This window comes from Vanacampus margaritifer, chromosome 9, assembly GCF_051991255.1.
Source record: "Vanacampus margaritifer isolate UIUO_Vmar chromosome 9, RoL_Vmar_1.0, whole genome shotgun sequence".
NCBI lineage: Eukaryota > Metazoa > Chordata > Actinopteri > Syngnathiformes > Syngnathidae > Vanacampus > Vanacampus margaritifer.
The window spans coordinates 4,029,438-4,052,441 of record NC_135440.1 but is presented as its reverse complement, the minus strand read 5'-3'; the positions used below and the strand labels follow the sequence as shown (position 1 = coordinate 4,052,441).

The window sequence follows — 23,004 nt, the reverse complement described above, 5'->3', positions numbered from 1 at the left end:
ACTCTCATCTTTCATCAGAACAAAAAGTTTGTTTCTACCTTATTCCGTTTTTCAGTAATCAACAATAGAAAATGGTTAGTTTCACCCAAATGCTCTGTTTTGAAACAAAAAACGGAGAAATCAAGCTTTTTGTGAAACGATATTATTTCATGCACTCTAGTGAATTTGAGACCTTTTTTTCCCATGAATGATGCCACAAACACCTAAACAGTGCTTTACTTCTGTAAAACACTACCACCAACAATGAAAAAGTGTTTTTTGATAGCAAAATACGTTTATTTACATTCAACAGTGTCACAATTTGACGAAACTATTTGGCAAGCTATTTACAAATGTGTGCAACCGTGGTACTATTTACAATTGTGTGGATGTTTCAAATACAGTTTTTCTTTTTGTAACACTCCCCTGCGTGCAAGTGGACGCAGCAGGATTTGCACAACAGATGAAAAGTTTGTTTCTACCTTATTCCGTTCTTCAGTAATCAACAATAGAAAATGGTTGGTTTCACCGAAATGCTCCGCTTTGAAACAAAAAGCGGAGAAAAAGAGCTTTTTGTGAAACAATGTTATTTCATGCACTTTAGTGAATTCTACACTTCTTTTTGTCCATGAATGATGCCACAAACACCTAAATAGTGCTTTACTTATATAAAACAGTACCACCAACAATGAAAAGGTCTTTTTTTATAGCAAAATAACAGTTAATTTACATAGAACAGTGTAACAATTTGACAAACTATTTACAAAGGTGTGCAACTGTGCATGTGTGACTATTTACAATTGTGCGGATGTTTGAACTACAGAAATTTTATTTTTGTGTGGTAAACAGTGTAACACTGCCCTTTGTGCAAGGGGACACAGCAAGATTTGCACCACAGGTTTGTCTCACTGCGAATGCCCTTTCGCATGCAGACCAGACACCTTCTTGCTGGCTTTTTTTCCCGGGGAGTAGCAGGAATGTGTTGCAGCGTGTGTTTGGCCATGTTTCCATCAAGTCGGCTTTCAGGATCAAAATACGGTGACCTGGTGTTTTGTCTGGCTTCCTCATGTTCTTCCATCCCAACTTCCTCCCGGTCTTGTGGCAACAGCCACCCTCTCACCACCTGCTGGATAAACTCTAAAACATGTTGACACTTCCCAGGATGTCTAGCTTTGTACAAGATGTATGCATTGAACATGCATATCTGAAACAGATATGCAACAAACTTTCTGTGCCACTTCAAAGTTTTCCGCGTGAATGGGTGGTACGAGATGTTTTGATCCATCTTGTCCACTCCATTCATCGTGGAATTGTAGTCCAGAACACACACGGGTTTTTGGAAAGGCACTCTTTTTTTTTGTGCCGTCCGCCACACCTCCCCTGTCCGCATTTCATCTCTGTGAAAGGTAGTCACCATTCTCAACAAACGTTTGTCCTGCCATGCCACAATCAAAACTTTTGTGTTGTGCCTTACAAGTTTCCCCCCCCACCCCAAGGCCAGTGTTTGTTAGGGACGTGATTTCACTGGGTTCACCCCTGTTTTTCCTCAGCGTTCCACATACATTGGTACGTGCTGCCAGGAGACGTTCACACAAAGCAATTGGAATTATATAAATTGTCCATAAATAGTGTGTACCCATTTCCTGGCAGACGATTTAGTAAGTTGAACACTGTATCAGGGAGAGAACAACTAATACCAACATAGGGTTGCATATAGAAACAATACCCGGTTTGGGAGTCACACAATATGTATGACTTGATCCCATATTTGATCGGCTTTTGGGGGTTGTATACCTTGAAAGAAAGACGTCCCTGAAAACTCATCATTCCCTCATCAATGCATACATTCCTCCCCGGTTGAAACAGTTCCTTGAATTTGCTGACAACGTGATTGAACATAGGACGAATTTTGAATAGTTTGTCGTCTGAACTGTGTGTCTCGTTGAAGTGAAGGAAACTCCAGATGAGCTGGAAGCGGTTTCGAGGCATCGCGCGACTGAAAAATGGTGTCGTCTCTATTTCGTCCTGAGTCCAATACATTTCTATACTGGGCTTGTTTATATACCCAGTAAGAAATTGCAGTGCAAAAAAAGTTTTCAGTTCGGACACAGACACTGGCTTCCAAGCACGACTCCTGCAGTGTGGCAGACTTTCAGCCCGTTTTTGCATTGACTGACGTGCATATAGATTTGTTTCATCGGCAATGTGCTGCAGCAATTCGTCCGTGATGAACAGCTGCAGGAAGTCAGCTGGCAGGGTAGAATTCAGCTCTGCTGCGGCACCTCTCGGTCCTGGCTCCGCAGTAAAGGGGAATGTGGTTGGGTGCCAGCCTGCTTCATGCCAGCCAGAATTTTGGGGATCTGCAAATATACATTTCAATATCATATAATATTCATTTTCGATCAGTGTGATGCAATATATATATATATATATATATATATATATATATATATATATATATATATATATATATATATATATATATATATATATATATATATATATTTACATTTTTTCTTGGATCCACTGGTTGATGGACCTTTATTCTGCTCACTGTGAGAAGCGCCACTCTGAGCTGCAGCTGAAAGAAATATATACAATTACAATAATATCGAAATACCGTTTTCTTTTGTTGTTGCGGTGTATTAAAAACACTTTTTTTTTTATACCTCTCTTTGTCGTCTTTGCAGTGGGACGTCGCTGTGAGCACGATCCACGATCTATGAATTGCACATTCACGTTACACGAGGTGCTAGCAGCGTGCCGGAAAAGTATCTCATAGCAAGTTTGTGCTTACCTTCGCAGTCTTCTGCGGATGAAATACTGTCCGAATCACTTTCTCTGTGGTCAGATTGTACCCACTCCTCCGAAGAATATCCATCGGACTCAGGGTACTCTTCGTCGTCCGATTCAACGTCCTCGTGTGCAGAAGTGCTCGATCGTGCACCACGTTTTCCGGCGCTCACACCGCTAGCCTTTGCGGCTTTAGGACGTGGTCGAAGCCGCCGCCGCGTCAACGCTGCAACTTCGGCATCAACCTCGTTGTCACCATCATCATCACCGTCATCATAAACGTGCAATTTAGCACTGGTTGATGCTTCTCCTCTTTGAAAAAAACGATCAAGCGTGAGCTGCTTCTTACCACCGGTCGCCATTTTTCCTTTCTCTTCCATTCTCATATCCTCGACGCTCTAGCTCCGCCTCGCCTTTTATACTACTGAAGGCCGCCCGATCTTGTCAAAAGAGAGTCATTGCTGCCATCTAGGGGCCAAAAATAGTCATTAGGCTAACTAGATCTGCTTGAAACTTTCACAGTAGATGGCCAAGGCTTTGCTCCACCAGTTTCAAAAAAAAAAAATAAAAAATTGGATGACGTCTTTTAACGTCATTGGCGGCCCTCCGTAGGTTTTTACTTGACGTCTTTTAACGTCCATGGCAGTCAAAGAGTTAATAGAGGGGGGGAAAAAAAACAAATGAAAAAAAAAACATAATTAACATTAAGCATTGCATACAGCATTTTAACAAAGGGAAAAAAACAAATAAAGAATTAAACAGCTAATAATATTAAGGGATACAAAAACACCATCATTGTTTTTATAATTTTGGGCTTTTCTATAGGATTCAGTGACTGAAAATAATAACGTTCTTTGTAAAATACAAAAAAAAAGAGGGGGCGGGACTATTATCAGAAAACGTTGACTTATGTCTATAAAATTTTGCCTACAACAGAATAAGATTCATTATAAAGTCTTTGTCTTTTTGTGCACGATTAGAGAAACTTAAAAGATTATATGTTCATAGTAGAATTTAAATGGCTTATATAGTTTAGTATAATTTTTTTTGATAGATCTTTCCAGGTTTTCACCGGTTGGCAATGCATGGCAATACATGAGGAACAGTTTCAGGCTGCATAGAACAGAACGAGCAGCATAAATCTTTCTTGAAATTTGTCATGTAATGTTTTACCGGATTAATTACATGTAGGATTTTAAAATAAATTTCCTGGACTTCATTGGTAAGACTATATTTGTGTGGTAGAAACCAAACTTTTCCCTAAAGAATGTTGTTTTTAAATTGAGCCCAATAAGAGATTAATAAGGTTTTGTCACAATATCACTTTGAAATAAGTTACGTATTGCTCTATTATTATTTCGATATGGCCTGATTTTACCATACGCTGTGTCTTGTGGGTTGACGACGACCACAGAGGGCAACTGAAAAGTATTACCACATAACATTGGGAAAGTATTAGGTATATTATTTGTAACTCAATATAATGCTTTGGTAGAGACAGAAAAAAAAATATTAACAAATTCTTCATGGGTAATTAGTCGGCCATCAGCAGCAAATAGCTATGCGATTAAATGTATACTGTACCTTTATCCACCCAGTTCCTCAAAAACATACTCCTTTTGTTATGTATGTCGCCATTGTTCCAAATATATTACTTGTGAGGAGCGAAATTGTGTTTATAAATGATTTTCCCGGCAAGCAGAGCTTGTTTATGAAAATCAGCCAATCTTGTGTGTATCCTGTTAATCCGGTACAAATGAGCAAATAGGGAAGACCGCCTATTTGATTAAAAACATATATGGGAATGAAGTTCCATAACGAGTCATTTCTGAGAAAGTATTTCACCCAATTTACCTTAAAAACATTTTTTAAAGAGGAAAACTCAAAGTCTAAACCACCAGTCTTACAAGCATTCATTACAGCAGATTTTCTAATATAATGTGTTTTTTGTTTTTTCACAAAAACATTAAACCTCATTTGATCAATACGTTTAACTGTGTTACTACTGTTCAAAGTCAGGGAGGATTGCTGGATAAATTAATATTGAGAGTCTTAGACAGGAGCACGCGCCCTCTAAGTGACAGATCTCTCATTAAGCACATGTTAAATCTATCTTCAGATTTTAAAATTTGGGAATCAAAATTCAAAAGACGGTACGGAGGTCGTTTGATCGAATCCAGGCTCCGGCTTTCCGTGGTGGTGCTTGCATGTTCTCACAGTACCTGCGTGGGTGCTCTCCGGCTTCTCCGGTTTCCTCCGAACCTGGCAATAGCCAGATTGGTAATTATGATTCACTCAAGGTAGTTCTCCACAATATTAATTTGGGCCGCTCCCCTGTCATTTGCTCACTTACAGTTATTGTGGCACTGTCACAAATAATGCTATCTTTTAAGTTGCGTATCAAATTTAGATGTAAACATGAGATAAAAGCTCAATCTGAGCTGAAATTCATCATAGTATCATATTCATCTTTTGATGTCAAACCAAATGATTACAGTTGACAACAAATATAAAGGAATTGACCTGCTAATACTTTTGGAGAGGCGTGTACATCAGACATTTGGTTGTGTCTGGATGTCTTTGCTGTTAAAGCGGTGCATTAATTTACTGATCGATATAGCTACAGCTGTCCTATGCTACACATGATGCATTGTATAGAATGTGCTGTAGTCAGCACATATTATTTTAGTACACGCATAATGGCAGGTGTCTGAGACTGCCATGAGGCTGGAGGCTTCCTATGAGGAGAAGAAACAGATCAATGGTACTGGAGACTGAAGAGCAAAGGTGAAGCATTGATATATTTTGGAAGTATCAAAGAGCTAAGTGATGCAAAACTGCAAAAATAGCCGTTCACGTTGTACAAACAATAAGGCCTTGAATTATTATACTAACATATGGACTGGTTACTGAAATGAACTGTGAGAGAAAGACAGAAAAAGCTAATAAATGATTGAAGTTACAATGTCTGCCCAGTACTCAGCATAACATATATTGTGTCATATCGACCGTCTTCTCCATGTTTATGAGTCTGGAACATTTGGCTCTGCATCATGATGTGATGACAATATTTATATCTGTATCACATCACCAGTACTACATCCAAGGGTAGGATTTCAGGCACCATAACATTGCTGCACTTGTTATTTTAGTCCATCCCAGGTGCCAGGTTTCACACTATGTGCATGGGATACGTTTTTCCTTTTCTGTTTATATAAACAAATGGCTAAATGTGTGAATATGCATGCGATTCATCACGCAGTTAACACTTCCCCTCATTAGGAGTCTAATAATCTTGTTGCAATTTTTACTCCCAAATACATTGACAGCATGAATGCAGGAAGCCATCAATTCAAACCCAAAAGTGCTAACTAGGGCTGTGCACATTGATCCAAGTATCGATAGAATCGATACCAATGTGAGTATTGGTATCAGATTGATAGCAGAGCGCTAGTATCAATGTTTTACATTTATTTATTTATTTATTTAGGTGTTCATGGGACCCTTGCGCAATCCCTTTGTAACACACGCGCATGTGCAGGCGCCTGCCAATCACAGCGGTAGGCGGCACTGGAGATAACAACTAATTATTTTTACAGTGAATGACATAATATGACAATGAGTCATACTATTCGTTTGAGCTTTTCTAACTACTAGTTGAGCTAAGTATACGTATAGCACGGGGACTAAGAATATGAAGATTATTAATACTTCACAAATTTAAATAACAGCCCAGGTAAGTTTCCATTGAGGATATTATATTATGGCATGTTTAACTCATTCACTCCCAGCCATTTTCACTGAAGCAACCCCCTTCGCTCCCAGCTGTTTTACTGAGTTTTGACTGATTTTGCAAGGTCCACAGAAAGAAGAAAGATTAGAGTCTCTTCTTTCATCAGGAAAATTGCAACAATTAGCATTAGAATATAGCTAAGTTTCATCATTATTCACAAACCTGTTTGAAAACACTGGCAAAAAGAGCTGCAACATGGCCCTGGTTGATCTCTTATACTCTGCTGCCACCTGCTGACCGTTTTTGTAATAACTACCATTGCTTCAACCGTTCTCTTCAGTTCAGAGGCTGCATCAAAGCCTTCTGTATGCTCTAGCATTAAAACAAAACAAAACAAAAAAACGTCTAAATACGTTTTTGGGACCAACATCATCATTCAGAAGGAGACATCTCATTGTCACCTGATGTCAGCCAGCAAGATTGAAGATGCCATGCATTCATTTGTCCCTGCTGAAGTATAGAACTACATTACAATGAGTCTTCGAATGGATTGTTCTCACTGTTCAGAAATGTTTACTGTTCCTACTCCATGGCTGCATTTTTAGGTATAAATTTGCCACATACATTAACAGTAAAAAAAAAAAAAAATCTTTTCAGACTGAACAAGATGAATCTAGCATTCATAACGTTATTTATGTGGGTAAGCTAAAAGAGACCACAATTTTTTTTTTAAGTGTAGCAATTGGGGGGGGGCTCAACAAACCAATGATATTATTGACAATGTGACAACTAAGGTACTCTGCTCTGTCATGTTACAAACAGTCCACGAGTGGATGTGACAAAGATACTACCGTAATATGGATTTAATATTCCTCTTAGTCCTTATTTTATTAGACAAAATTAACAACGAAGGCATCACTTTAATAGGGATGGGGTCAAATACTTGCCCTAATATGACACTCAACAGTAATGTCCTGATATGTTACCATTCATACGTATAAGTAGCAAAAAGGCCATGTCCTTGATCAGTAAGCATCACTATCCATGGCGCAGAGTAAATGAAGTGTAATATAAGTAACGTCAGATACAATACAACCTAAGCAATGAGATTACCATCATAATGCCATTAAAAACATCAGAAAACTAAAAAAAAAACTGCCTGTGCAAAGTTATAAAAAGTGAACTCACACTTTATGAATAAAGAAAACAAAGAAGACAAAGAAATATGTATCCAAAATATAATGCTTGTAAAGGCAGTTCTGAATTTAAAGCATAATTGTAAGTCACAGGCAAGGTATGGTACATGTATGTAATTCTGTTCAAAGCAGAAAAGTGTTATGCTGACGATACAGTATATTTGAAACTAACATGATTGTGCCATTGTATCTCTCCTCATGCCAAAACGCATCAAGATAATACAAATCACCATAAAGTTCAAGCTGGCATCAATTTCAGTTGTAAATAGAGTTTATAAGATGAAGGTAAATAGTGACGCGTGGTTAGTAGATCTACGAGGTTTCTGTAGTCAAGACCTGAGTAAAGTAAATGACAGTGTTTTCAAAGCCCTCAGAAGCATGTGTGATGCTTGGGAGGTTAGTGTGAGAATTTTACAGCACAACCGTAACTATTTTGGAACATTTAATTAGTCACCTTGGCTCCAGTGGGTTCATTTGGAAGCAGGCTCACTACTAAACCTAGAAGTGTAAGACAGAGGAGATCAGAGTTAATATGCACAACAGTGCTGAAGATAAAAGCTCAGGTTTAAAGTTCATCACATAAGACTCCTGTTGCTCAGAAAATGAGTTGAAGATCAAAAGAAGACGAAGGGGTAAAGTAGAAAGGGCAGGAGATTTGAGGATGGCAGTCAAACAGTGGTCGTACAGGGAGATAATGTGGCGGGAGAGGAAGAAGTGGGCGGGAGGCTGGCCCATCGGGAAGGCAGACGTCGATTGGCTTGACATGGAGGCTTCAAGAAGACATTATGGGTGGAGGACATGTACGGCTCGACTTCATCCTGTGAAGAAACACATTAATTAACATTCATGATGATTACATCATTATATCAACTATCAAATCTAGCTCTCAATATACTTTACATGATGCCATGTTTTCCATCTGTAGTCTTCTTGGAAAACAACAAGCAGTTTCAAACAGCATTAACACTTTCAGCCTTGTCCTGTGGAAACAATGTGACAAAACAAACCAAAATTTCAGGGAAATGCTATTAAAATATGTGACATTTTGACCAGGTTCCCATGGAAGGTGCATAGATAGCCCCTCCTTGAGACGTCACGTAATCATGGTGGAGGGGTATGTGTCCCAAATGATCCCAGCAGATAAATTGTCCAGGGCATTATGCCCCTGGTAGGGCAAGGTATGTGAGGAACCAGTTATAGACCTTCCATGATGAATAAAATGTACTGTGGACATGTTTTTTTCCCCATGTCCGGACGCAGGTCACTCGGCTCCACCTCTCGAGGCCTGGAGATGGGGCTCAATGGTAAGTGGATTGGTGACTGGGACTGCAACCATGCAGCCTAGCCCGACACTGCACGAAGAGACAATGTAGGTTCCCTTTCCCATGGGTTCAACCCCCGTGAAAGAGGCCAAGGAGGTCAGTTACATGTCTAAGGCGGGAGCCTGTGTGGTCTAATCCCTGGCTACAGAAACTGTCTCTAGGGACATGGATGGGTAGCGAAGACGGCACAGATTCACGTGAAATCAAACGGAGCCATGTTCCGAAGCACATCTTAAAGGGGATGTATCTTGGTATTGTAAGCCCTTCCACAATTAACTATAGGCATATAATGATAACATTTTACCTTTGACACCATGGCGATGTAATTTTTTAATGAAATATTAGGTATTTTGCTGGCTGTGTCTCCTAACACAGAAATAAAACACTTGGTTCTTCTTTAAATGTGGAAATTTGATGGATGTTCATTCTTCAATAAACATTTGAAACAAAATGTCTCCTTGCTGCAAGAAATCATAGGAGGGGAGGAGAGGGAGCGAGTGGGATGCAAATCGGGGACCTTTGGCATTGCAAATGTGAAGGATAATTGATTTCTTTTAATTCATTTGGACAGAATGTTTACTGATAAAGGCTTTTATCACTATCCTGCAAGCATGGAGGTCTCAGAGAAAGTGGGCGTGTGTTTAGTCCGCAGAGGGGTTGCGGGGGTGGGTCCGCACCTAATGAAGTCAGAGTGAGCACCAACTCGTTTACTCGGGTTGGGCGGGGGCTTGGGCTCTCCTATGTCTGCGGCCAAGATCACTGGCGGTTAAATAGCTTCCTGGTGGCAGGGTTACAGGCTCTCTATGTTGCGGGGCTGTCCTGGCTGACATGTCTCTGCAACATTACCTGGACAACGGGAAAAGTACCTCAGGATTGGCAGGCCTTGGTGGTGGAGGATTTTCAACTACAAAGGGATCTCCCTGATAAGGTCTATTGAGGTGTTCTGGAGAAAAAGATCCATCGGAAAGTTGAATCTCAGATTCAAGTGGAGCAGTGTGGCTTTTGCCCTGCCTGCAGAACATTAGACCAGCCCTACACCCTCAGCAGGGTCCTCGAGGGTGCATGGTTGTTTACCCAACTAGTCTACATGTGTTTTGTGAATTTAGGAGAAAGCCCTCCGGGAGGTCAGTTGAGGGTGCTTTGGGAGAAGGGGTGCCACATCCTTGTTATGGGCTCTTGATTCACCGGTCAATCTACATTCCTATCCCTATTATGGCTACAAGCATTGGGTCATGAGTGAAAGAAAAAGATCGCAAATACAAACGGCAGAAATGAGTTTCCCCCGCAGGATGTCTGGGCTGTCCCTTAGAGATAAAGTGAGAAGCTTGTTAATCCTGGAGGAGTCGAGGTGCTACTGCACCTCCACATCGAGAAGGGTCAGATGAGATTGTGAAAATGCCTCCATTGCCTCCTGGCGCCTCCCTCGTGAGATTTCCATGGCACATCCCACTGAGAGTAAGCTCAAGGGATGACCCAGGACATGCTGGAGAGACTGTGTCTCCCAATTGTCAGGGGAATGACTCAGGCTCTCCCTGGAGGAGTCGGACGAAGTAGCTGGGAAGAGGGAAGTCTGGGTTTCCCTACTTAAGATGCTGCTTCCGTGACCTGACCGGATAAGTGGAAGAGAATGGATGGATGCATAGATATCAACAGTCTTTGATGTTTTTACTATGCATTCGGTGTGGGGTGGGGGGGGGGGGGGGCTTGGTTTAAAGAAAGAAATAGGTACAGTAGCTGTCAGACAGCTTGTCTCTCAGTGGAAGGAATTTACTGTGACAATTTCTTAAAGGTGAACGTATGACTGGGATTTTGTGAACAGCTATATTTAGGGCTGGGTTTAAAATATCGATATATCAATATCAAATCGATATTGCTTTTCATAGCCCAATATCGATTCATAAAACTATGTATCGATACTTTTAATACGGCTTTTTCCAGTAAATTAATGTGCCCGAGGCAAGCATGTACTAAAACCTCGTGTGAGCGTTGTTCAAATATGCCCTTCTGTTGATCACAGTATCCAAAAGGAGCCCAGTGCTTGCAAAAAAAAAAACAGCTCAAGCATGATCTGCTCTGAGCTGTTGATTGTTATACAACTTTAAAAATTGGCTGCGTTTAATGCAAGTGGCTTGCATTGCGGATCTCCCTCTCGAAAAATACACACATGCAACACACAAATGCGCTATGGAAAAGCTTTTCTTTTTGCAGTAGTTTTAAATGGCTTACTTTAACTAAAAAAAGTAGAATCCTGATCGTTTACTGTGCATCTTGCTGCTCTAAATAGTAAATAAGTCATACTACACTAAGGGTGTTAGAAAAAATCGATTTGGCAATATATCGCGATATTACAGCACGCAATACTTGAATCGATTCAATATGCGGCCGACTCGATTTTTAAACATCAATTTTTTATGGAAATATTCAACAAAACGTCTTACTTGGGGTTAGGATTCACACATTAAACATGGAAGAATGTTATATTAATGGAACATTAAGCCTTAATATTTTATTTCAGTGCTGTTCAAACATAAAACAGACTGCAACCTGTTTTGTTAACTCTTTGACTACCAGACGTTTTCAGAAAAGGGATGCTGTCAGTGCCAGCCAATTTAAGCATTTTGACTGATCTTTCAAGGTCCACAGAAAATTTTGTGTTTGGACTATGGAAACACACATACTACCAAATGAAAGATTGAACTCTCATCTTTCATCAGAACAAAAAGTTTGTTTCTACCTTATTCCGTTTTTCAGTAATCAACAATAGAAAATGGTTAGTTTCACCCAAATGCTCTGTTTTGAAACAAAAAACGGAGAAATCAAGCTTTTTGTGAAACGATATTATTTCATGCACTCTAGTGAATTTGAGACCTTTTTTTTCCCATGAATGATGCCACAAACACCTAAACAGTGCTTTACTTCTGTAAAACACTACCACCAACAATGAAAAAGTGTTTTTTGATAGCAAAATACGTTTATTTAAATTCAACAGTGTAACAATTTGACGAAACAATTTGGCAAGCTATTTACAAATGTGTGCAACCGTGGTACTATTTACAATTGTGTGGATGTTTCAAATACAGTTTTTCTTTTTGTAACACTCCCCTGCGTGCAAGTGGACGCAGCAGGATTTGCACAACAGATGAGTTTCACTGCGATGGCTCCTTCGCGTGCAGACGATACACTTTCTTGCCGGCCTTTTTTTCCGGGGAATAGCAAGTATATACTGCAGTGTGTGTTTGGCCATGTTGCCATCAAGTCTACTCTCAGGATCATGATACGGTGACGTTACGGTGGTGTTACGTCTGGCTTCCTCACTGCCCTTCACTTCCTATACCGGGTGGTTGATCCATCTGATCCGCTCCATTCATGGTGGCATCGTAGTCCATAACCAGTATCTTCTCCGGGATCAGACTGTACCCACTCCTCCGATGAATATGCATTGGACTCGGGGCATTCTTCGTCGTCCGATTGAACGTTCGCCTGAGCAGAAGTGCTCGGTTGTGCTCCGCGTTTTCCGGCGTTAGCATCGCTAGCCGGTGAGGCTTTATGACGTGATCATAGCCGCCGCGTCAACGCTTCCAACTTCGGCGTCAACCTCGGAGTCACCATCATCATCATCGTCGTCATCAATGTGCTCTTTAGCATTGGTCGATGCTTTTCGTCTTTGAAAAAAATGCTCAAGCGTGAGCTGCTTGCAACCGATCGCCATTATGGCTTCCTCAGCCATTGTCCCCTCAACACTCTAGCTCCGCCTCACGTCTTCTACTGACGCCTACCCAATCTTGTCCAAAGAGAGTCATCGCTGCCATCTAGGGGCCAAAAATAGGCATTATACTAACTAGATCTGCTTGATACTTTCAGGACAGCTGGCCAAGGCTTTCCTCCACCCGTTTCCAAAAAAAACAAAACAAAACTTGGCGCTCCTCCGTAGGTTTTTACTAAACGTTATTTAACGTTTTTGACAGTCAAAGAGTTAAATGCAGTGGCTCAGTTATAAGCCTGAATTTTCAGATAAATAAATACATTTTCATACAAATCTTACATTGTACATGTACAAGTTTACTGATTTGTATTTTCTAAATTTGAGTAAAAAAAAAATAAAAAAATCGCAATAATTGATTTATAGATTCCAATCGGGATTAATCGGTATCGAATCGAACCGTGACCTATGAATCGTGATACGAATTGAATCGCCAGGTACTAGGCAATTCACACCCCTATATTACACTATAACTTACACAAGACTACGGATTACTTCTTCTACTTCCATTTGATAGTTGTCAAATACTTTTGGTTCATTAGCGCCCCCTTCTTTAGCATAGATACTTATGGCTATGAAGAAGGCCACCGGCGGTAATGCATGACTTCTTCTTCTTGCTTATCACGGTTGGCAGGAGCTTTTGGTGCATTACCGCCACATTATTAAACTGAGTGCATGCATGTGGTAGTAATTAAACTGTACATTAAATGAAAGAAAAAGCGAAAGACTGAACACAAATACTCCCCAAAAGAAGTAAGGTAAGAAATTGGACATAAAAACACAAAATGTGGATGCATAACTATGCACTATGACTGTGTCTCTTATCTCCATTTGTTTTTATTTATTTATTAACCACTGGAACCTTAGCATAAAAACCGTCACAGGAATGTGAATGTCGTCATTTGCCAGACGGTTTTTCCCATTTTATTTACATAGCGCTGTAGTTGTAATTGATTTCAATTATTATTTATTGTTTTGATCAGGTCATGTTCAATAAAGTATACATGATTAATGTAACTGCATTGGATTCAATTATAAATGTAAAAATTCATTTATTTATTTATTTTTTTACAAATGCTCCAAGTAAGATAAAGAAGTTTCTACTATTTGCAAAATTGGTGCTTCTGAGAATGTCTTCCAAATAAAAGTAACATTGGTACTGCATGAAATCCTTACATGAATTGAAAATCAATGTGAATCGAATCGGGCCCTTCTGAAACGAATCAAATCGATTTTGGAAATCGGAATCGATACCCAGCCCTAGCTATATTAATATGTTCTATTCGTAGGCAGCCTTTCAGCAAGAAACGTCCCAGATTATAATGGAGTTTTGGCCTTTATTTATGTAGCACAAACTGTACCAGAAATAGACAACATTCCCTCCAGAGCCTACTGACTCTGTTAATAATAGATCATTTATGACACAGAATTTAACAATCCTTATCGAGCATCATGCAAATAATTTGTACACATTTTTGTCAAAACAAAATGTAATTTCTATTTTTAAATCTATTTTATCCCAAGCAAGTTTCTAAATGTTCAAAGGTTAATCATAATGTGAAATTGTGCATAAGTTAAACTTGACCCACCTGCACTGGCTGCTGTGCCTGCGCCAGTCCGATGTTCCTGTGGCTGCTGAGTGGAGGAGGAGCTACATGATGAGAATGCATGCCTCGCATGTTCCATCCGGTGACAGTATCTTGTTGAAGGCTATTAGGACCCAAATCTGTCTCATCCTGTGGTTGTGACTGGCATGCACTCTCATAGTGCTTCAGAATTCTTTCTAATGCTCCGTAGTTGGACCTTGATCCCTCGGGGCGCGGGTACGCAGCAAGAGTGAGGGGCTTCCAGGGATGGTCTTTCAACTTTCGAGATGCAGGTCTGGAGCAGTCCATCTGGTAGTGCGGCCCAAGTTTTGGAAGTGCAATTTGTTCTTGTTTGCTGTGAGCTGAAGGCTCCTGGAGTGAGGTGTCAACTATAGCTGGTTGAATCTTAGCTCCTGGAGGATTGTCCATTTTACAGATTATATCTTCCACACCTGAATGGATACTTGCAGACATTACAGGTTCAAAAGGGGGAATGTCTGAGGGTGCTCTGTTTTGTGGTTTTCTGGAAGGGCCGCTTGCCATTTGAACTTTTTGCTCCACCTCGGAGAGGTTTACAGGATTCTGAGAACTAATTGTATTAGCCTCCCAGACTACAGCATTTGGTTGTTCAGTTACATTGACGAAATATTTGCTATTCTTCATTCTGGCCTCTTGAACTTCAGATATACTCTGGTTCAGTTTGACCTCTGTGTTTTGAATGGGAAGATGTGAAGTGGAAGTAGATAATGCAACTTCAATATTTATGTCCATGGCGCCAGAGATGTCATCAGGGCAATGCCTGGGAAGTAAAAGCTCATCTGGCACACATTCTGCTATCAGGGCTGGTTGGCAATCCACATAGTGGCCATCTGCTTCTACAACACATTCGTCTTCCTCTACCCCACGGCCCATCCCTGCTTGAAACAAAGTTCTGTTGAACTCAGCCGTTTTTTTTTCCAACATGATGTTTCTTCTGGAGCCCTGCGGGTTGGGACTGGTTGGTGATATTTCCAGGGAGGACAATAGCAAATCTACAGGTAATTCCTTTACAACTGGAGGCATTTGTATTTGGTGCTTGTGTAAATTTCCAATACCAGAGCTGTAAGGTGAGCAATCTTTTCTTGAAGTCAATATGTTGGCTTCAGAGAAACTCTTCTGGACAGTCCCACATCTGGACAACTTACTGCTAGCGAACTTGGTTGCATCACAAGACCAGCGGTTGTGGCAGCAGCCAATGTCACACTTAGAATTTTTAGGTATGGAACATGATACTACACCATCTATGAAAACCTTTCCTTCATTTTCTTGCAACATTGCTTCAAACTTTCTAACAATAGATGGACTGCCATACCTTTGGTCTACTGTAACACTTGGGCTGTGGCAGTTTGACATTGTTGTTATGGGAGACTCGGGGATGTGGAGTTCTGTGTCTGTCTGGGAGGGAGAGCTCAGATTCCGGGAGAAGCTGCGGGGAGGAACTGGGGGGGCTGCTGTATCCATATCAGAGAGTGCTACAGGGATTGTCTGTACATCTTTGCAGCTGTTAATAGAATCCTTTTCCCGGGAATCTTCTGATCCTCTGTTGGCCCGCCAGGTGTAATCTGGCGACATGGTGATCCAGTTTTCCTTCTCCAACTCCTTAAGGTTATTGTAGATTTGGCTGAGGTCATACGCTGCCTCATTTGACTTAAGTCCTGTTTTATCCATGTCAGGAGTGTTCTTCTCTTCTGACGATTCAGATGGATTTCTGAAACAAAATCCGGCATGTCTCTATTATTATTCTCTATTATTTTCCACATTATATTAATTCATTGTACAGGGAGTCCTCAAGTTACGTCGTACATGACCTACATCCTTTCGACTTTAGGGCACCCATTTTAAAGTTATTTAAAGCTGTGTTGTTGTTACCTCCAGCAATGAACATCTATCGAGCGGGTAGGCTGACTTGGCTCGCCATCAGGCGCGTCACATTTCCGTGTTTAAGTTTGAATTAGCTCCGCTCTGCCGTCCGTCAGCAATGAATGACAAAATATTAGTTCTGGCTCTTCCAGGTTGCACAAATATGTTTTTTAGAATTACTGTACAAAGTATTTTAATGTAAATGCCGACTTTAACGGTGAAATCCGACTTAAGTTGAAATTCGGGTTACATCGCCAGTGTGTAGGAACAGAACTCAGTCGTAACTTGAGGACTTCCTGTACATTTCATTCTGATTAAAATTTGTAACAGATGTATGTTTAAGTATGGTTAACTAATCTCTCATTGTTCAACTCAGATTAAGGGTGCATTCACACCAGAAAAATCCATCGGTCCGCTTCTTCGGTCCGGACCAAAAGCGGACTTTGTTTTTTTTCATTTGGTGCGGTTCGTATTCACACTGTGCTTTTTGTAAGTTAACTATATTCTGTAAACACATAGACACAAGTGACGATCGGTGCTCCCATTGGACAAAAAAAATGACGAGAACGGCACGCAGAGCGCAAACGCGAAAATAGAAGAGAACATGGAATTCCTACTTTGACTTTACGATTGCGTGCAGCAAGTAACCCAAAGGATCCATTGTGCTCCGTGTGCCCCGACCCACAACATGCTGGCAGCAGTGTGGCTAAACAGAATATGGAACATTATGTACAAATTTAGTACAGCATTCACTACTGGGCAATTTTGTTTGCCCCATGATGCTAGGCTACAGTGGCTCGCTAAGCCCAAAAAGATGCATGTGTCCTGCAGTTGGTGCGGATTGGCAATAGTTTGTATTCACACTTACAGCAAACCGCACAGAGTCCGTTTGGAAGCGGACCGAGACCACCTCAAAAAGTGGGTCTCAGTCCGGTTGTTTGATCCGCACCAGGATTTGTTTGTGTGTATTCACACCTGTATATAACGTCTGGACCAGCGTGGGAAATTAACTCTGGTCCATTTAAAGTGGAACAAGTGCAGGTCTGAATACACCCATAGAAACAGTTGGCTCAACACAACAATAAGACTTTACTACCTTTTATCCTCGTTCTTCTTTTTTATCTCATCCTGGTAGTTACAGAGTTCCTCACTGACACGAGCAATCTCCTTCAGAGCCTGGAAAAAAGAAAAAAGCGTGTCTGGATCTTTTACTCTATTCAGAGAAACCAATGGATGCATCAAATGCAAAAACAAAGAGATTAAAAAAATACATTTGTAATCTAATGTACTCAATATATGGACAAAAGTATTGAGACACACTGTAGCTCCAATATAATTTTATTTTATTTTTTTACTAAGACATTTGGAAAAAATCTCCAAGCTTAATGGGAATGTTTTGGGGGAAGTCCCTTTCCATTTTAAGCTTGAATATACCCCCTTGCACAAAGCAAAATCCATGGATGAGTTCGGTATGAAAGAATGTGTTAGCCCTGACCTCAACCACCCCATCCTACACATTTGGAGTGAAGTACAATAAAATATTGTGAGCCAGGCCCCGGTCAGTAACCAGGCTTGTGTTTTTCTGGACTAAGGTACTCTAAAATTGCTTTTCTGGACTAAGGTACTCTAAAATTGCCTTAAAGGACTTTTGAGATGCTTGCAAGCTCCAGTAGCTAGGAAAGGGAAAACAAACTTTATTTTTATTTTCATTATTTATTTTTTTACTGTAAGTGTATAGCTACCAGGTGTCCCAACACTTTTGTCTATTTGGTGTACAATCAATTCATGTTGATCCAAGAAAAGTAACTTCTGATCACTCACAGCATTGAGCGCAGTTGTGCTTTTCTTCTTCTCACTGGCATTACTCAACTCTGCCAACAGTGGACCTTCTTGAATGCCACAATGAACATATTTGTCATTCTCTATGGAGACATGTTTTGTTGCCTGTCCACGTCCAACAGTTTTATGGAAAATTGTTTCAAGCTCCGAAGTGTTCACAGCACGTTTCCTATCAATGATGGAGTCTTGAGATCTCAATCCAGGATGTGCACACTCTTTCTGAGTAAACTGACCACCTGCAATTAGTTCACTGAGTCCGTCTGGTTGACAACAGGTGTTTGAATGACTCTCACTCCCCCCACCACTGACAATGTTGTAGAGATCAAAGGCAGGTGAGGACTCTGGCTGACTGCAGCTGCTTTGTGTCTGTGACAACTCACTGAGCACACTGGAACCAGAGCTGAGTGAATGCACATTTAGCAGATGCATTTCTTCCTCATTCCAATGACAAGCCCCCTCTCGCTTGGCCCTCACCTCGCAGTACAACTAGAAATAGTAAGAGGAAAGAGATGATGTAAAAAAAAATGCTGCAATATTATCAGGTACATGAATACAATATACATCCAGACAACAATCCAAATGAATACAGGTTATAGCATAACATTTGAATAAATTAGAAAATTAGATTAACAATATAGGGGGAAAAAATTTAAAGATAACTCCGGCCTGGTACCAAACAATCTTAAAATAGAAACTACTTCATGCTAACTTAGTTGACCTTGCCTGCCCATCAAGCAACGGCTAGATGGCACAGCAGCCTTTAAGCCTCCATTGTGCCTGGGCTATTTTCCTCTCTCATTTTCTCGGAAGCACAAAATAGTACCATCATGTGTTGTTTGCTTCAAACCTGAGCACTCCTCACAGCTGTGATTTTGTCATTTAAATATGAATTACATTTTCTGGGGGAAAATATTGTCTCAAGAATATGGAAGTATTTCTTTTATATACACAGTATTTTATTAACTTATCCCTACCCACTCCCTCTTTTGCTTTATTGCTTCTCTCGCAAAATGTTTTACATTTTTTTAAATCAATAGTAACCCTACAGCTGCTTGAAAAGCTTCATGTTGTATGCAGAGGGTGAGTTGCTCGATTTTTTTTTAATATAAATTAAATAGACAAATAGATGTTGCTATATTATAGAATGCAGCCGAAGTGCATGATTTTGAAGCACGCACACTAAGGTGGCTCAGAGAGACCACACTTCAAAAGTCTACCACCAATTGTTATTTTCCGTGAGCGAATGAGCATCTCGGCGAGCGATGGCAACTTGGCAGCCGGTGTGAAGCCCAGCAAGCGACACCAAAAGACCAAGCAAGCCGTATTTAGCCAGAGCAGCTAACAAGAGCGGATATCGGGAGATGCTAGAAAAAAAAAAGCTAGTAAAAGCTTGCGAGAGCAAAGCAGAAGATGACAAGCAACGGGAGCCAGAATCACGGGACTCAGGGATGGCCTCCTGCAAGCCCCAGCATTGGAAGGTAAGTAGGACTAACTATGTTCGCAAAGTTGTCCTCTGGGCATCCGTATTAGGAAGATGGCGGCGAAACATGTCAGCCTCTTATAAGGTGAGGCTCCAGCCATGTAATATAATTAGTGATTACTAGACCTTTGATTATATTTTTTAAAAATGTATGCACTAACATGTATTTTTTTTGCATATTACTGAAATCAACAGTGGGTTTTTAAATTGAATGAATTATTAGTTCACCACTAGATGATGCTAAAGATTACACACTGTCACTTTATTTTTTATGTAAAAATGTCCCACTTTAGTTAATCTCAACCAGTGATTCCAAACTACTGTGCCCCGCTGCACATTAGTATGCTGTGGGAAATTATTCAATTTCACTTAATTTGTCCGGCCATATCATTTCTATACCGCTTATCTTCATTAGGGTCGTGAGTAGGCAGCGTACACCCTGGATTGATCGTCAGACAATTGCAGGTTACATACAGTATGGACAAACTACCATTTACAGTACATTCACATGCAAACTCCACACAGGAAGGCTGTGAGGCGGCTGTGCTAACTACTCTTCCAAATGGTCCAAAAATTATTTATGTATGACAAATAATGTTTCTTTATTCATCTATGCCAGTCAAGTGTTGTGACAGGCAAAACAATTGCATGCTCTTCCACTAGATGTCTAAAGGTACAGTGAACAAATGTATCCAACTGATACCATGAATACAACTGAATCATAACTTTATGTTGAAATGAAAAGGGATAGATTTTACATCAAATGAATTTGTGAGTAAATTGAGAAGAGATCATTTGTTGGAGCCTAAATTCGATTTTAAGTTAAGTAATATTTGGATAAAGGTGATTTAAGTTAATTCAGATAAAAGGATATTATTTACAAGTTGAAATGTTTATAGTTCATGTGTGCAGTGAATAATATAAGTTAATAGTTTTGATTGTTTGCATTTAAAATGTGTAACTATAAGATGTGACATTTCACATAGCTCTTATAATACTATAGAATTATGTCACAGCTTTGTTTATTTGGGAACTAATTTATTGCCTTTATGGTACACAGCAGTAATGCAGTGAGGCAATATGGAGTAAAGCCACAGGTTTTTTTACCTTCTCTACTCCTAATTACTCCTAACTCGTTCAATATTTCAAGCGATTTCATTTTTCATTTTTGTGTGTCATTTTTGAATGTTTGTACCGCTGAAGTAATTTTTGACTAAAGTGAACAAAAACCAAGACGGGCGTATGTATGGCTCTTCTTTTCATCGACAAAGCCGTGGATTCTGACTAGGAAATGAGTTTGGAGCGTCAAGCTAAAACTTTACTAATTACAAACCTACACCATTACTATGTCAGTATACTGACAGTACTTTTTGTGATTTAATGTGCTATGGCATATTTCTAATGTATTACATGTGCCCTGATCTCTACCACTTTAATTTATTACATTCACATTCAATTTTCAGTCACTTGAGATTTTCTCACACATGAATCCCTGTTACAGCTGCACTTGTCACAAATAGACTCATGTAGTGTATGGAGTGAAAGAGCAGAATTGTGCTGCCTTTCCTTCCATGACATCCTCTACTTACACTTGATAGCTGCACTGATCAAGAATATTGTTTTGACAGTACCAGACAGAGGAATAGAAGTAGAGGTCATTATTTCACTTAGGATAGAGTAAGTAAGTCATTGATTACACACAAACTGAGCAAAAAAACAACAAAAAACTGAGTTTTAATTAAAGAGCCACAAATCGTCTTGTACCAAAACTCCTTCTAATTACTGTATAACACCATCCTACGTAGTTATAATGCTAATCTTAGCAAATATTAACATACCTCTTCTATTTTCCTTTGCATGTCTTTCAGTTGGCTCTCCCATTCATTCCTTTCAATGTCAAATCTCTTCAGTAGCTCGTCTTTCTCCTTCAACCAATTCTTTTCATGGTGTTCCAGGCGACAACGCAGCTCCATAGTGGTTGAGTGTGTGTCAGCTAAAAGTTTTCGCTCTTCCTCCTTGTTCCAACGAAGCGTTGATGTCTCGCTGTGCTTTTCACAACTAGCTTGTCGGGCCAATGAGTAGGAATCTGCTGCACACTGGACACCTCCACTCGCTGAACTAGAACTGCCTTTGGTTTCCAGCTGAAGGGACCCAAACACATGGAGGAGTGAATCAGAGAAAGGAATGCAAGGGACAGAGATGGAAAGACAGTGGTGAAAGCAGTCAGTTGTTTGGAATGGATTAAAGGAAAAGAAGGATGAGAGCCAGATGGGAGACAGGAATTGTTTTTGTGAAGAAAAAAAAAGGAATGAAGGAGTGTCAGGAAGGGAAGGTGGAAGAAGCCGGGAAGTAATGCACCATGGGATAAATGTTAGTGGGTTCAGCGGAGGGAAGAGGGAAGACAGAAATGTGAAAATATCCTGTGAGAACTCACACATACGGTTAGTGGGTTCAGATGCCATGTATCATGTCTATTGTACTTCACCAACACAGGATACAGTTCAGAACCACATGAGCACAGTCAGAAAGTGACAAGTTTGACTTTAGAATCATATATGCAAGTCCTCTGCATATTTGATAGTTGATAAGATATTTCTTCAAAATTTTTATTCTGTCCAATTTGACTCATTTAATTACAATATTACTAACCATTGTACTGATTAAAGCTTGCATCCCTCGTGATTTCCACTCTATTAAGGTCAAAACATTATTACATTATTCCCATCGTTCAGTTTGGGCTCCTAAGACTGTCTCCCTTGGAGGCAGAATATTTAATTATTTTAAAGTTCAAAGTTTGGCTGATCTGATCTGAACAATATGAAACCTAACTTGAAATGTCTTCTATAAAACTGAGCTAATGAAGGCAATCAATCTTCTTTCTAAAAAGTTAATACATTGAGTACATTCTGAGGTAAATTTGCAAAGGAAGTAGTTGTGCTAAGGATGGAATAGATCTACAAAAATGGCTTGTGTATGTAGTGTATGTAACTCTTTGTGTGGAACGAGAAGCAGAAGAGAATGCTTGCAAGTGAGTCTTAGTGTGTTATTTCTGTATTGTGCCACAAAACTTTCTTACAAGCCCCAGTCATGCTGCTATTTCTGCCTGTGGCCTAGGGTCGGGAAATTATAGCCTGGCAAAACAAGTCACCCCTTTTCTCTCGTCTCTAGGCTCTTTGTAAAGTTGATTAGAATTACTGACAGATGATGATGGGTACCGTCAACATTAGGGTTTGTTCAAACATCAAAACATTAACAAATAGTGAAAATATAACAACAAGCTGGTTAATTATCAAAGTATACTGTAATGTCCCAGGCCGATAAGATGTAAAGCAGCAGTGAAAGCAAACTTTCCTCAGAAAGGAAATCCTGAAGGAGCTGTGCAAGCAAACAGAAACATGGGCCGGCCAGATTTCAACT

The 23,004-nt window shown here is 40.1% G+C and overlaps 1 protein-coding gene and 1 long non-coding RNA gene across 2 annotated transcripts in view; both read right to left on the bottom strand.

The window, feature by feature from the left end:
• Nucleotides 1–681: 681 nt before the first annotated feature.
• LOC144058137 (uncharacterized) lies at nt 682–3,231 on the bottom strand. Its single transcript, XR_013295390.1, has 4 exons — nt 2,777–3,231; nt 2,649–2,699; nt 2,489–2,560; nt 682–2,339 (listed from the first exon to the last, which is right to left on the bottom strand). It is a non-coding gene; the product is annotated as an uncharacterized LOC144058137 (long non-coding RNA).
• A 4,174-nt stretch (nt 3,232–7,405) lies between these two features.
• The window catches only part of LOC144057710 (uncharacterized protein KIAA0408-like), a 17,851-nt gene continuing 2,252 nt past the window's right edge, over nt 7,406–23,004 (bottom strand). The window contains exons 2-6 of the mRNA XM_077575579.1: nt 21,426–21,728; nt 18,090–18,593; nt 17,365–17,444; nt 14,373–16,116; nt 7,406–8,519 (exon numbers count right to left, since the gene is read on the bottom strand). Of these exons, the coding sequence (XP_077431705.1) occupies nt 8,370–8,519; nt 14,373–16,116; nt 17,365–17,444; nt 18,090–18,593; nt 21,426–21,728 (2,781 nt within the window). The 3' untranslated portion in view covers nt 7,406–8,369. The remainder of the gene's footprint in view (nt 8,520–14,372; nt 16,117–17,364; nt 17,445–18,089; nt 18,594–21,425; nt 21,729–23,004) is intronic.